Below are 14,609 nucleotides of genomic sequence, written 5' to 3'. Positions count from 1 at the left end.
GTTACATTAATGCAATGAAAGACATGCTTTGTATCTGAAGTCTTAGCTGTTAAAGGAAATTTAAAAAGTTGAATTAACACTTTCTCAGTTTAGGTAAATTGTTGGTGTCAGTGATGGTGCTCCTGTCAAATCCTATAGCCCAGGCTCATCTCCAGCCTTTGAGCTCCTGTTGCCTTTACACTCAGTTCTGTGAAAGTTTGGAGTGATTTTTTATAAGTGAATTCTGTATTTACAGTTAGCCTTCACCCCGCTGGATGTTCAGCTTCTTCAGGTTCTTGTACAGCTTTGTATACCCACGGAGCCTAGCGTTATTGTTGCCTACACAGTAGCTACATCATCAGAAGGCATTAATCAACTGATTTACAGCTTTGCAGCTACACTTGTAGCTGCAAGACTATAGCAAGAACTCTCTCCTACATTTTTCCAGGATAATAGTTGCCTTCTGGTATAAGCAGTTTCCATAGAGCAGACACTAAATTAGATACACATCCCTTCTAAGACACTGATATCACTCGTTTGATAAGCTCCTGAAGACCCCAGGTTTTCATTTCTATTGAGAAAACTGTCAAATGCCCAAGATCCTAGCACTGAGTACCAAGCGGGGGTAGAGAGAGGAGGCATCGGTGTTTCTAGTGCAATGTCCCATTGTAAGGAGTTTCTGAAGCATCTCCCTTCATCTTTTCCCCAGTGTGCTTGGAAGCTAATTTAAGTGCAAAGTAATAACAGGACTAGATATATTTTCATCCAGAAAATAGTGTCATTTGAGTCAAGAGAAGCAAAAAAATTTTAAACTCTTCTAGAAACTGTAAATACATGAGCGCCAAGAGCCTTAGGAATTTTTGAACAGTCAGTGAGATGTTTCCTTAAAAGTTGGGTACAAGGGCCTTGCTGTGGCCAAGATTTTATGTTGATGGTAGGTATCTACCTACCTGTTCTCCTGCCTTATTAATTCTAAAGACTCTTGCTTTCATAAAAACAGATGAAGTGAGAATAGGCTCAAATCAGTTCCCTTATTTGCTAAGTCAGTTTGGGGCAAATTTAAAAAAAAACAATAAAAACCAACCACTGTTAGTGCGCCTGGGTGGCTCAGTAGGTTAAGTGTCTGCCTTCAGTTTGAGGATCATGTTCTCAGGGTCCTGGGATCAAGCCCCACGTCAGGCTCCCTGCTCAGTGGGGAGTCTGCTTCTCCCTCTGCCCCTCCCCTACCCCACCCTTGTGTTTTCTGTCTCCCTAAATAAACAAAATATTCTAAAAAAAAAAAAAAATCAACTGCCTTCTTCTTGTTAGATCATCCCTTTCTGACAAATGAGGAGCTTGCTGCACTCCCCATCGTCAAAGTGCTACCCTCTGGTAAATACACTGGTACCAAGCTGAAGTCAGTCATTCGAACATTGCGAGGTTTATTAGATCAAGGAATTCCTTCTAAGGAGCTGGAGGTAAGTGGCTTCTGCCAGTGATTCTTTCTCAAAGTTTTATGCAAAGTTAGGAGAAATTTTGAGAATGTCCATTACTTTATAACTTTACCTCCAACTAAAATGACCATCTTGTCCTATCCAGCAGGAAATTAATTTTTCCAACTAGGATCCTAATAGTATCTATTTAAAGAGATCTCTTTAACCACTTTGGAGCTTGACAGATCTCCCCAAATATTACCTTCTCTGCCTCTTAGTAGAGATTAGAGAGGCTTTTTTTTTAAGTCAAGTGTCAATTCCAGACATCCACTGAACTTATTAAATTAGAAACTGTTGCTAATGAACCATATCTACAGTGTATTAATTATAGTTTCTAATTTAATACAGCCCCAAAATTATGCCTCTCCATTCAATGCAGCAGTGGTTCAGAGCCCTTGCTCATGTGGTCTTGCTGGCAACATCCATATATACCACTAGGCAAAAGAGGAATGTAGCACCACTGTGGTTTTGGGGTTTACCTTGTTCATCTCCCTCAAACTATATGCTTACTTTGCCCACTTCCTGAGCTTTTCATAGCCACTGAAGTGAAAGGAGCTAACTTCTCTTGAGAGCCTCTGGAATGTGCTAGATGCTTTGTAATACTCCAAATAATGTAAATCACATTAATAGATTTGGGAAAAGTCCATAATAGTTGAGGTATACTCTTCCTCTCCATTTTGCAGCAATTATTTCTTCTTTAAGGCTTAAGTTTTAATGTCACCATTCTAAAGACCTGCCATCGCAAGTCTTTTTAAAGTAGACCTCTATTTTTCTCTAACGTCACAGCTTGTTAATTTTCTTCAAAGCATTTATCACAGTATTTGTTTCCTTCTTTACTGCCTCTTTCTTCCACTGGTCTATAAGCTCAAAGAACCAGAATCATATCTGCTTTCTCACCACTGTATTCCCAGCACTTACTACAGTGGCCTGCAACTAGTAGGCATTTTCCATAGATATATGAATGGATGGATGGATGGATAAAGAGATAAATGAGTGGATTAATGAGTGAATGGAAAGTGAGAGTTGACTTTAAAACCTAGGACTATCTAACCACAACTCTACCACATGGGCTATTCTGTGACCCAACAGACAATACTGTCAAGAAATTCTTCTGCAGCTCATTACTTTAAGCCAAACTTGCTTTTATAAGTTGTGGTTTTTTTTCTTAAAACATAATCATAGACCTCTTTAAACTGAAATTTAAAATTAAGGTACAAAGAATAGCCTCGCAAATTTAGTTGACTACATGTTAAAGATATTTACAGCAATATATTTCAACAACTAGTATATCAGGTTAGTATTGGGATTTTAGACTTGCTTATCTTGACAGGAAATACCTATTTCTTAACGCTCAAAGTCTGCCCTGTGATCAGTAGCCGATTTTACACCCTGCATATTTAAAGCATTTGCACTTATTACTGAATTACTGCTTATCTCAACAAATTTAGCTTTATTTCCATTTTTTCTTGCAGAATCTTCAAGAATTAAAACCTTTGGATCAGTGTCTAATTGGACAAACTAAAGAAAACAGAAGAAAAAACCGATACAAAAACATACTTCCCTGTAAGTTTAATTTGGCTTCAAATCAAATATATGTCTAATATAATTTGAACTGTTTTATAAGTTTTATGCTAGTTTACCCTATCTCTCACACAAGTGTGCACACACACACACACAAACACATATTTAGAGATTTACATCAGTAACAAATACATTTAGATATACAATGTGAATTCCTTTTAAAATTACCTGTATATTCTGAAAATCAATCAGAAGAGTCTTAACTAAAGATTTATTTATTTGAGAAAGAAAGAGAGTATGCACATACATAAGGGGAGGCAAGGGACAGAAGGAGTGGGAGAGAATCTCAAGCAGACTCCCCGTTGAGTGTGGAGCCCGAGCTCCATTCATATGACCCCAAGATCATGACCTGAGCCAGAGTCAAGCGTCCAATGCTTAACCGACTGAGCCACCCAGGCATCCCAAATCAGTGATTTTAAGGTCTCTTAAATATATGAATTGGCTTCTACAGGAGGGGTTGCCTGGTTAGCTCAGTTGGTAGACCATGTGACTCTTGATCTCAGGGTCATGAGGTCAAGCCCTGCATTGGGTGTGGAGCCTACTTAAAGAAAAAAAAGAAAAAGAGAGAGAAGGGAAGGGAAGGGAATTCACTTCTGGATGAGCACTAAAAAACCTTAGTTCATGTGTCACACCAACATCTATTTATTCCACTCATTTTAACTTTAGAGAAATATCTATGATACATTATATGTGCATGTGGCTGCAGTGATATCAACAATGGTACTACCAGGTTGCATTATAGTTTGAATTATTTCAGATACTAGGAGGAGAGAAGGGAATTCTTTTTACCCACATTTTACCAGTTTCACCAATCAACATGTGACTTTTTAAAATATATATGGATATAGCCAAAATATTAATGTCTAGCAACTATTTTTTTAGCAACTTCTTATAGTAATCATCAGCCATATTTATACATCTGTGTTAGCACAGTGGATTCCACCATGTGTGATACAATGATCCTATCTTTGCCAGGAAGTCATATATTAAAAGACCTGTAACAAAACCAATAGTGACAAATCATGCAATAAATAACAGTAAAAATGAATTTTTTCAACCAAGTTGGAAGACACAGAATTTATTTTGGAAAAGTTCCTGTGAAAAGTGAATCTTAGCACTTTAAAAATGAAATTGATAATCGTCAGCATAAAGTAGGTGGGAATTATTTCAGCACCGCCCCCCCAAAAAAGGCCAGACTAGTATCTCAGAGTCAGGTGGGATAAGCCATAAATCCAAAACTACTGAGTGAGTTTGTTTCCATGGGTTAAGAGATAGAAGTCAAGTAATTGAAGGGCAATTAATGAAGGATTTTGAAACCTATTACAAAAGTCATAATTTGATAATCATAGAAATTACCAGTTAAATTTAGAAAATGTTTTAAATGGAAATGACTTTTGATGTATAAGTACTTACAAATTAATTCTCTTGGATAAGATGACTTATATATACTTTTCATTGGTTTGAAAATTTATATTTTTACCATGAAATTACAGACAAAGACAGGGGCCTATATGCCTGAAGAATATAATGAGCTACCTTTTTATTTATTGTGTTTATTATTTTGGGTGCTGACTTAAAAGAATGTAATTTAATTAGATGAGCAAGAGATAATTATTCCAATTCTATTCGTAATAAGTACTTTAATATTAATCATTATAATACTAATTTTTATTTTATGAAATAATCTCTCAGCATTGTCATTCATTAAATTCATCATTGTCATTAAAATAAGATGGATAAGAAGTAGCAGAGTTATGTTTGTTTCTCCAGGAACCTATTAAGAAGTTCTAAATGTATCAATTGATTTATTAATCTTAATTTTTCAACCAAATCTGTGTAAATAATATCAAACTGTCAGAAACTCACTGAGTCGACATCTTAGATATACTTAACAAGAGCAAAATGAGTAAATATGAAATGATTCGACTGTAACTTGAAAATATGCCTTTATTAAAACATGTTTGTGATTTCATTTATGATTCTGAGGAATTTCTCATAATGTCTGACTCACCCTGTTTATAAGGCTCTTGTTTAAAAATGCATGATACAGCTGGCTCTGTTTTGTGGTGGGAAATTTACAGATGATGCTACAAGAGTTCCTCTTGGAGATGAAGGTGGCTATATCAACGCCAGCTTCATTAGGATACCCGTGGGAAAAGAAGAGTTCGCTTACATTGCCTGCCAAGGACCTCTTCCTACAACTGTTGGAGATTTCTGGCAGATGATTTGGGAACAAAAATCCACAGTGATAGCCATGATGACCCAAGAGATAGAAGGGGAAAAAATCAAATGCCAGCGCTATTGGCCTAACATCCTAGGCCAAACAACAATGGTCAGTGACAGGCTTCGGCTGGCTCTCGTGAGAATGCAACAGCTGAAGGGCTTTGTAGTAAGGGCAATGGCCCTAGAAGAGATTCAGGTAAGTGAGTTAAATCTTTCCATCTCCTAAGGCTTATCTCCTAGTTGGAATGCAGGCCTGGACACTTTCCATAAGAGCATCAGTGTATTTCTAAACAAAAGACAGCAACTTCAGGCTTCCCAATTCAGTGGAATTAATGTCAGCCATTGTTTTTTATCTAATAGAAACTTAAATATGATCTTCTTCACTGCCAGTTTCCTCTAGTATGTACTGTATTAGGATGAAAATGAGAATACAGGCCTTTACGGTGACCATCCGTCATCTTTGCTTAGTGATAGAACAGAATGGCTCAGAAGCTATATGCTAGAAATGTATTTTTTTTAAGGTCAAACCTCTAAGAAGAGTGAATAAAACTATTTTTTAAAGATCTCTAAGTAGCAAATATTCCCCCATAAACACAACATATTTGGTAATACATGGGCAATTGTAGCATAAATGTTTGTCATTTGGGTAATTCCTTCTGCAGCCACCTAACCACTGAATCAGTTTAGCTTAAATTAGATAAGTGGATACACCTTAAGTAAAGCTGCTATTTTTCCTCACCTCCACACCCCCTCAATTTCACCCTCCTCCACGACCCCTGCCACAGTAATACTAGTTTAAGTGTAAGTATGGTTGACCCTTAGGGGCACTGACTCCCATGCAGTCCAAAATCCACATATAACTTTTGACTCTCCAAAAACTTAACTACTAATAACCTACTGTTGACTGGAAACCTTACCAATAACATAGTCAATTAACACATATTTTATATATTATATGTGTTATATACTGATTCTTACAACAAAGTAAGCTAGAGAAAAGAAATTATTAAGAAAATCAAAAGGAAGAGAAAATATATACAGTACTGTGCTATAAAAAAATCTGTGTTTAAGTGCACCTGTACAGTTCAAACCCATGTTGTTCAACGGGCAACTATAATGGGTTTCCTGTTGGACTTTGACTTGATTCCATTGGTTACATGTAAACATAGCCTAATGATTTCCTTCATGGTTTTTGATGTGGTTTTATAAAGAATTAAAGATTATACCTTCTTATTCACACCAGCCTACCCATTACTTATGCTAACACAGTTGTTCAATATTCCTTAAATGATTTGTTTGATTAATACATTGTAGAACTTGGGCCCTGTTATGGAATCTAGGGATTCAGCAGTTAGCAACACAGACAAAAAAAAATCCCTGACCTCGTGGAGTTTACTTGTAAATGAGGAAATACTAGTGTTGATGGTGCTGTGAAAAAAACCCTAAAGGAGTTGAGTGAACTCCAGGGATGAGGGGGCCAGGAGAGATCTCAGTCAGAAAGAGCAAGTGCACGGGCCCTAGCTTGAACTGTGCCTCCTGTTTTTAAAGAACCACAGAGAGGCCTCTGCAGGTGGAGCAAAGTGGCCACGAGGAGCAGGTCAGGGCTGAGAAGTAGCTGAGTCAAATTATGCAGGGCTTGTAAGGCATTGCAATGACTTTGGCTTTCATCCAGAGTGAGTTTAAAGTGGAGTCATTCGGAAAAGGTTATTATTCATATCATTGCAATCTGCTTTTAGGGTTTCAAAAAGTAGTTTTTACCGGTGTTTAAAATGTGGATTTAGCAACCTCCTTTTAAAGACCCTGCATGTGTTGCTTGATGGAGTCTTTTTGTCTCTTGCACCTGTCCTTTGATTTGATCCAATGGGCAAGTCAAAGTTGGAAAGGACAGTATATTATTAAGAACTAAACATATGTGTGAACAATGCAGTTTATCTGTTGCTTCTATTGTATAATTTCAGACAGGAGAGATACGACATATTTCTCATCTGAATTTCACTGCCTGGCCGGACCACGATACACCTTCTCAGCCAGACGATTTGCTCACTTTTATCTCTTACATGAGACACATTCATAGATCCGGCCCAATCATCACACACTGCAGCGCTGGCATTGGACGTTCAGGGACCCTGATATGCATAGATGTGGTCTTAGGATTAATCAGTCAAGATCTTGAAGTGAGTACAAGATATAGGCTGAACTAGCATTAGATCAGATTTAACAGTGGAATCTAATTTTTAATAGTATGTTATGACCTTGGAATTTTTTTATTTAGCAGGGGTTTTGTCGGGGCGGGGGAGGGCGGTATTTAAGATTCTTTTAAGTAATCTCTATACCCAATGTGGGACTCGAACTCACAACCCCAAGATCGAGAGTCACATACTTGACCAACTGAGGCAGCCAGACACCCCTGTTTAGCAGCCTTTATGAATGCCTTAATTTTCTTACTATATCAGATTGTATTTTAGGGGCCCCTGGGTGACTCAGTTGGTTCAGTGTTTGCCTTCGGCTCAGGTCATGATCTCAGGGTCCTGGGATCGAGCCCCACATTGGGCTTCCTGCTCAGTGGGGAGTCTGCTTCTCCCTGTCCCTCCGCCCCCCCCCATGCTCACTCTCTCTCAAATAAAATCTTTTTTTAAGAATTGTGTTTTAGTAAATGTTCAAAACTACCCAGATCATAATCAAGAAGAAATAATACTTCAATTTTATATTTGTTTTACTGATTTTAACCATATGCTCAAAATCCCTTATGCAGTATTGCATTTTATTCTTTACAGTCTGTAGGCTTGTATAAGGTAAAGTCAGTGTCACAGTCACATTTAGGAATAGAATATTAAAGCACTGGGGCACCTGGCTAGCTCAGTCAGTAGAGCATGCAACTCTTGACTTTGGGGTCCTGAGTGCAAGCCTCACATTGGGTGTTGAGCTTATTAAAAAAAAAATATATATATATATATATATACACATATATATAAGAGCACCTGGGTGGTTCAGTTAGTTTAAGTGTCTGACTGTGGCTCCGGTTGATCTCAGGGTCCTGGAATCTGGTCCTGAGGTGTGCCCCTTGCTCAGCAGGGAGTCTGCTTGTCCCTCTGCCCCTCCCCCCACTTGTATGCTCTTGCACTCTCTCTCAAGTGGATAAATAAAAATCTTTAGAAATATATATATATATAAATAAAAGCACAAAAGAAAGTATATTTATGAAATAAAAAGACATTCTTTTGGGTGGGGGAATGGGATAGGCTGGTGATGGGTAGTAAGGAGGGCACGTATTGCATGGTGCACTGGGTGTTATACACAACTAATGAATCATCGAACTTTACATCGGAAACCAGGGATGTACTGTATGGTGACTAACATAATATAATTTAAAAAATTTTTTTTAAAAAGACATTCTTTTTCTTGCTATTGTTTACCTATAAATGGGAAATGTATGCTTTGTTGTACAAGTTGATGCTAGTCTCTAAACAATTACTCCCACTTTAGAAAATGCTACTGTGTAAACAAAATTAATAAGTATAATCTTACTTAAAATTTAAATTAGTATGAAACTTACTTAAAATATTAGAATATCTTCCTGCACATAAGCAATTAAAATCATGGCTTTTATTTTTTATTTTTTTTTAAGATTTTATTTATTTATTTGACAGAGATAGAGACAGCCAGTGAGAGAGGGAACACAAGCAGGGAGAGTGGGAGAGGAAGAAGCAGGCTCATAGCAGAGAAGCCTGATGTGGGGCTCGATCCCAAAACTCCGGGATCACGCCCTGAGCCGAAGGCAGACGCTTAACGACTGCGCCACCCTGGTGCCCCTAAAATCATGGCTTTTAAAGAATTTTCATTAAAAGTAGTTCTGTCTTGCTCTTCGCACACTATTGTATCTACCATAATCATTTAAGTAGAACAAAACAAAATCTATTTCTCCCTTGTTTCAAACTAATAGTATCAGTGAAGATAAAAAGATCAGGAATTTCATTCTGAAATGCAAACTGTAGGAAAAGTAGTTTGCCTTTTTTTTTTCAATGTTGATATTAGAAATTAGTCAATTTCCAGAGAGGAGAGAATTTCTTTTGGGGATTTGTTTGTTTTTATTGGGGATTTTCAAATAGAATAACCTCCCCTAATTCTTACAAAGATCATAAATAAAATTAACAAATGATGGCAGGGTCAGTCCACTGACTTATTTTGTCCAGAACAGTTTCCTGAGACTGCTTAAAGGAGAAAGAGAATGAGGTATGGAATCTTTGGGGTTCAAATTCAGTAACCCTTTTTATCTAACGTACAGACCCTGTTTTCTTTGGCAGTTTGACATTGCTGACTTAGTGCGCTGCATGAGACTACAAAGACATGGAATGGTTCAGACAGAGGTGAGTCTTGGCTGGTGTCTTCTAATGAGGATTTTTGTGAAGATTCTGATGTTTTCAAAATTCTGCTTAATGAACCATTTCTCTTCTTAAAGGGTCCCCACATTATTACACAAAACCAAAGATTTATGGTGGTAAAGGACTTTTCTTTTAAGCATTAGGACTAATTCAGAAAAAAATTAAAATATTTCAAAGATATCTCGTTTAAATTTTGCCTTTCATTTAAATGCAGGAAATGAGGAAATGCAGTATCTGCACTGAACGATATGCAGAGAATGGGGCGGCATGTTGAGGGGGAAATTGGGGTTCGTACAAATAGAGTATAATTAGTAGCATTCTTTCCCCATTTCCAACTTTAAAAAGATATAGAAGGTAACATTCTTGCCACAGAAATTCCCTGAGAAGGAATGGATTCAGCAGCAATGACGAGAAGTCCGGAGGGCAGACTGGAGTTGCTTGGCTGGGAGAAGGCACTCTTGGGGGAGAGTGAATGGGTAGTTCTGTGTATCCTCTGTTTTGATCATTTTTTCATTTCTCTGACCTGAAATCAAGCCATGGGTTCTATCACCCGCTGACCTACAGACATGTCTTTCACAGGAACTGCAGTACATAGAGTATCTGTCTGGTCTGAGTGGTTCTGCTATCCTTATTGTCTGTATTGTGAGGGGGGATATGGAAGCTATTTTCATACATCTGTAAATTCACATTTCTCTACCTCTTAAAGAATACAGAGGTATACTATCTTTAAAATTAAAATTTGCCTATTTTCCCTTCAGGTATATTTTTAATTCAAGTTAAATCTCCTAAATATTAAGCTGATTTACATATTTTTTTAGGTCAAGAAAGCATACAGATCTGTATAAGCAGTTCCTTAGACCCAGAAATTTCACTCATTCAACAGATACTTACTTACTGAGTGCCTGCTGCAGACCAGGCACTCTTGTGGGTGCTTGGAGCACAGCAGTGATTGGAACAAAGATCCCTTCATGGGGTGGTGATGAGGAAGGCAGGTTAACTAAGTAGGTTATGTAGGATCTTTGAAAGTGGTAAGTGCTTTAGAGGGAAAAAAATAGAGTGGGGCAAAGAGGTTGAGTCGTGGTGGGCTGGCGGAGGTAGTTTAAATAGGGTAGCAGCCCTGAGAAAGTAATGCCAAAGCAAAGACTTGAGGGCAGTGCAGTGCGGAGCTTGAGGCTCTCTGGAAGTAAAGCATTTCAGGCAGACAGACCCACCTGCTCTGAGGCAGGAGCAGGCCTGGTGGGGTTAAGAATGGCCATGGCTGGTGTGGCTGGGGTGAGAAGGGGAGGTGACAGGGCCAGGGCCAGGGCTTTCCTCTGAGCGAAATGGAGACCTCACAGGATTATCAGTGTGGACTCACATGATCTGACTCACATTTTGAAGGTCCTCTCTGGCTACTGTGTTAAAACAAGACCCGACCTGGGGAAGAGGATGCAGGGTTAGAAGCAGGGAGGTCAGTTTAGTGGCAGGCAGTGGGCCCAGACTGGAGCAGTGTGGCTATAGGGAGAAGAGGACATTATGTGAAGGAGGTTTGCTAATGGATGTTGGTGGCATGACAGAGTCAAGGATGATCGTGTGCAAATTGGGAAAGTTAAAATACAGCTGAGCACAAAGGAAATAAAAGGGTGACTTCTACTCCTACTCTTCAGAATTGTGCATGTTTTAAGAAACATTCTTACATTCTTTAAGGCCAAACACGTGTACAGGCGTGAATGCTCACATACAACTATTTTAAACAAGATTCAACTGTAGTTAGTGTTTTATTACTTTCCATTTAGTATATTGTGAATGTTTTCTACCTACCTTCAGACTCATTAATTCCTTGCAAAATATAACAAGAAAATTCAGATCCCTGCACCATCAACCTAATAGAGTAATTTCACCAAAAAAAGAGTTAATTTTCCAAAAACTTTGATTTCTATATTCTTTTGTTCCAAATATTTAAAGAGTATTATTTTGTGTAGCTTCTTGGGTATTACTCTCTTGACATTTCACAACATCAAGATGAGTTCAATAAATGTAGAGGAAATTTTTTAGGAAGTTTATTTTTCCATTATAAGCAAATCATAAACATTACCAAAGCACAGAAATGAAGTGCCCTACCACAGAGCATTTCAGTTAAGACTCTGGGTTATTTCTACCTGCCCACTCACTCACCCCCAAGGCTTTGCCCCTCCTCATTTGTCAACCTGGTTTCAGTTTCTTACCACTTTTATGACACTGCACAATTCTATATCCACTTTTTATATTAAACATTATCACAAAATTTTTCCATATTTTCAAAATTACTCAAACATTTTATATATATATATATTTCATATTATACATCTAGAGTCTTCTTTCTCTCTCTCTTTTTTTTTTTTTTTGCCATAGGATCAGTATATTTTCTGCTATCAAGTCATTCTTTATGTGCTGACACGTCTTCAAGCTGAAGAAGAGCAAAAAGAACAGACACAGCTTCTGAAATAGCATGAAAAAACAGCCTCCTGGATGTTTCTTCATCTCGCTCCCAACCTCCAACAGGTGTTCCTGTTCTCTGCTTAAAATAAATATCACAGGGCAGCAAGTCCATACAATATTATTATGCTTATTCTCCTCTACCTTAGAGGGGCATTCTTCACAACAATAAATAATGTTGAAATGCTGTATTTTTACAGCTACTTTAACCTGTGATAATAATTTAAAAATTTTTAACACTAACTGAACAGTGCAGATCTTAATTATGATTACAAAAGCATTTGATTATAGTTGATGTTACAAGGACACGCCGACTCTATTTTTAATGCACCAGTCTTGTTTATAGCAAAATTCTTTCCCAGTATTTTAATAGAGTTATTTTATAGGGGATACTTGAAACCAGTATTTAAGCTTTAAATGACAGTAATATTGACATAGAAAAAAGTAGCAAATGTTTACTGTATCAGTTTCTAATGTTTACTATATAGAATTTCCTGTAATATATTTATATACTTTTTCATGAAAATGGAGTTATCACATTTGTAACTGCATTGTTATGCATCATCTCACTTTGTAAATAAAAATACATCTTAAAAATATGAACAAGCCAGTGTATGCAGACAAATTAAACATTTTCAGCTGTGTGTTCTTTCTTTCTTTTTTTTTTTTTTAAGTAGGCTCCACCCCCAGTGTGGAGCCCGGTGCAGGGCTTGAGCTCACAACCCTGAGATCAAGACCTGAGCTGAGATCAAGAGTCAGATGCTTAACTGAGCCACCCAGATGCCCCTTCAGTGTGTTCTTTCTTTTTAAAAAAAAATTTTTTATTTAAATTCAATTTGGTTAATATATGCTGTAGTATTAGTTTTGGGGTAGAACTTAATAAGTCATCAGTTGTGTATAACACCCAGTGCTCATTACATCAGGTGCCTGCCTTCCTTAATGCCCATCACCCAGTTACCCCATCCCCCCACTCACCTCCCCTCAGTGTGTTACTTCTTAACAACACTCAGGCCCCTGGGGAAGCAAGAAGTTTTGAACCCCAACTTCCCATCTCCCCACTTGGTCCCTGTCATGCCAGCCACACAGACCAAGACTGTTGTTGGAAAGCCTGGTAGATCTTCAGGGTCTGACATGAGGGTCACGCACTGACCAACAGTAGCTAAGACATTCAGTCTCCCTGCTTTCTGCCTCCCTGTCAGTCAGTGGTGCCAGCTTCCTGTGCCTGATACATAAATCAGAAGACTTTCAAGTTCTAATTGAAGTAAAACTCAGAATATCTAAGCTGACAAGGGATAATCAAAAGAAAACAATATCACATTTCCTGGGAGGTTATATTTGGTTCTGCCTGAAGGGAAAGAAATCTGCCTCAGAGAGCCTGCTTCTGATTCTCAGCACTGACCGCATTTCCCTCAGTCCTAATTCTGCCACCGGTTTTCCACTCAGCCGTGAGTGATGCCAGGGTGAAACCTGGGAGACTGCTTGCTTCGCCCTCAGGGGACCAACCACTTGGAACTGGTGAACTTGAATCTCTGATCTTACCCGAGGGCAACGATTTGCTGGAACCCAATCCTGAGTAGCAGGCACTGTTTGAGGGAGAAGACAGCAGTAAATGCACAGAGCCTCACAGCCGTACATTTGACTGCCCACCTGGGGAAGTAGCTCCAGGCCTGGCAAGAGAAGCATCACCACCACCGTTCCTACTTCAGTCAGAACAGTCCTTTAGATTGCATTGTAGCTGAACATTTCATTTGAAAAATGGTCTCTGTTGCTTTAGAAGATATTTGGAAACCTCAGTTCCGAGCACATTGGAATCCTGGGTCCTTGTTTTCCTGTCATAAGCACAGGAAACCAGGCCAGCAGGGCGCTGGGAGCCAGTACAGCTGGAGGTGATCAGCTATCATCTGCAGTCAACAACAGAGATGGGAGAGGGGGAAGCTGAAGAAGGATCCTTTTTCTGGAAAGAATGTAGCTAGGAAATGGAAACTGTGGCAAGAAAATGTGGTTTCAGTTTACGACCCAAATGGAAACTTCATTATAGCAAACATGTTACCGCCCTCATCTGGGACCTGGCTCCACTACTTGGAATGGGATGAGACATTGGCTAGGGCCACTCTGGTTAGAAAGTGCATGGCACTTGTATGGCAAGGCCACAGAGCCAAAGTGGCACATGGAGGCACTCAAACGTCAAATGAAAGGATAAATACAACATGGCTCTTACCACACATTAGATAGCTAAGTACTACAAAATATACACCAGATGATGTAACGGCTCAAACATAATAGAAGCTTATTTCTCATGTACCTAACAGTTCTGGACAGGTGAACAGCTCAGCAAGATAGCTCTCTCTCCAGTTTTCAGGAACCCAGGCTGATGGAGGTTCTACAATCAACACACAACTTCCAAGATCATCCTGGGAATTGTCTCCATTCCCCCAGCCAGAAAGGAGAAAGCATAAAGGACCACCTGTGGGGGATGTTATGAGCTGGGCAGGCCTAGAAGCAAAGCACATCGTTGCCACTC

The 14,609-nt window shown here is 38.7% G+C and overlaps 1 protein-coding gene across 13 annotated transcripts in view; it reads left to right on the top strand.

The window, feature by feature from the left end:
* PTPN13 (protein tyrosine phosphatase non-receptor type 13) overlaps positions 1–12,698 on the top strand; it is a 193,061-nt gene extending 180,363 nt beyond the window's left edge. For 6 of the 13 annotated variants that reach the window (XM_019806210.2, XM_019806223.2, XM_019806208.2 and 3 more), the window contains 6 exons: positions 1,288–1,436; positions 2,924–3,014; positions 5,114–5,451; positions 7,214–7,429; positions 9,557–9,619; positions 12,005–12,698. In XM_019806210.2, the coding sequence (XP_019661769.2) occupies positions 1,288–1,436; positions 2,924–3,014; positions 5,114–5,451; positions 7,214–7,429; positions 9,557–9,619; positions 12,005–12,100 (953 nt within the window). In that variant the 3' untranslated portion in view covers positions 12,101–12,698. The remainder of the gene's footprint in view (positions 1–1,287; positions 1,437–2,923; positions 3,015–5,113; positions 5,452–7,213; positions 7,430–9,556; positions 9,620–12,004) is intronic. The other 7 variants (XM_019806238.2, XM_034671578.1, XM_019806241.2 and 4 more) reach the window with 2 other exon arrangements.
* The last annotated feature ends 1,911 nt before the right edge of the window (positions 12,699–14,609 follow it).

Source organism: Ailuropoda melanoleuca, chromosome 11 (genome assembly GCF_002007445.2).
Source record: "Ailuropoda melanoleuca isolate Jingjing chromosome 11, ASM200744v2, whole genome shotgun sequence".
Lineage (NCBI taxonomy): Eukaryota > Metazoa > Chordata > Mammalia > Carnivora > Ursidae > Ailuropoda > Ailuropoda melanoleuca.
Note: the sequence above shows the minus strand (reverse complement) of the source record. Positions and strands in the feature narration are given on the sequence as shown.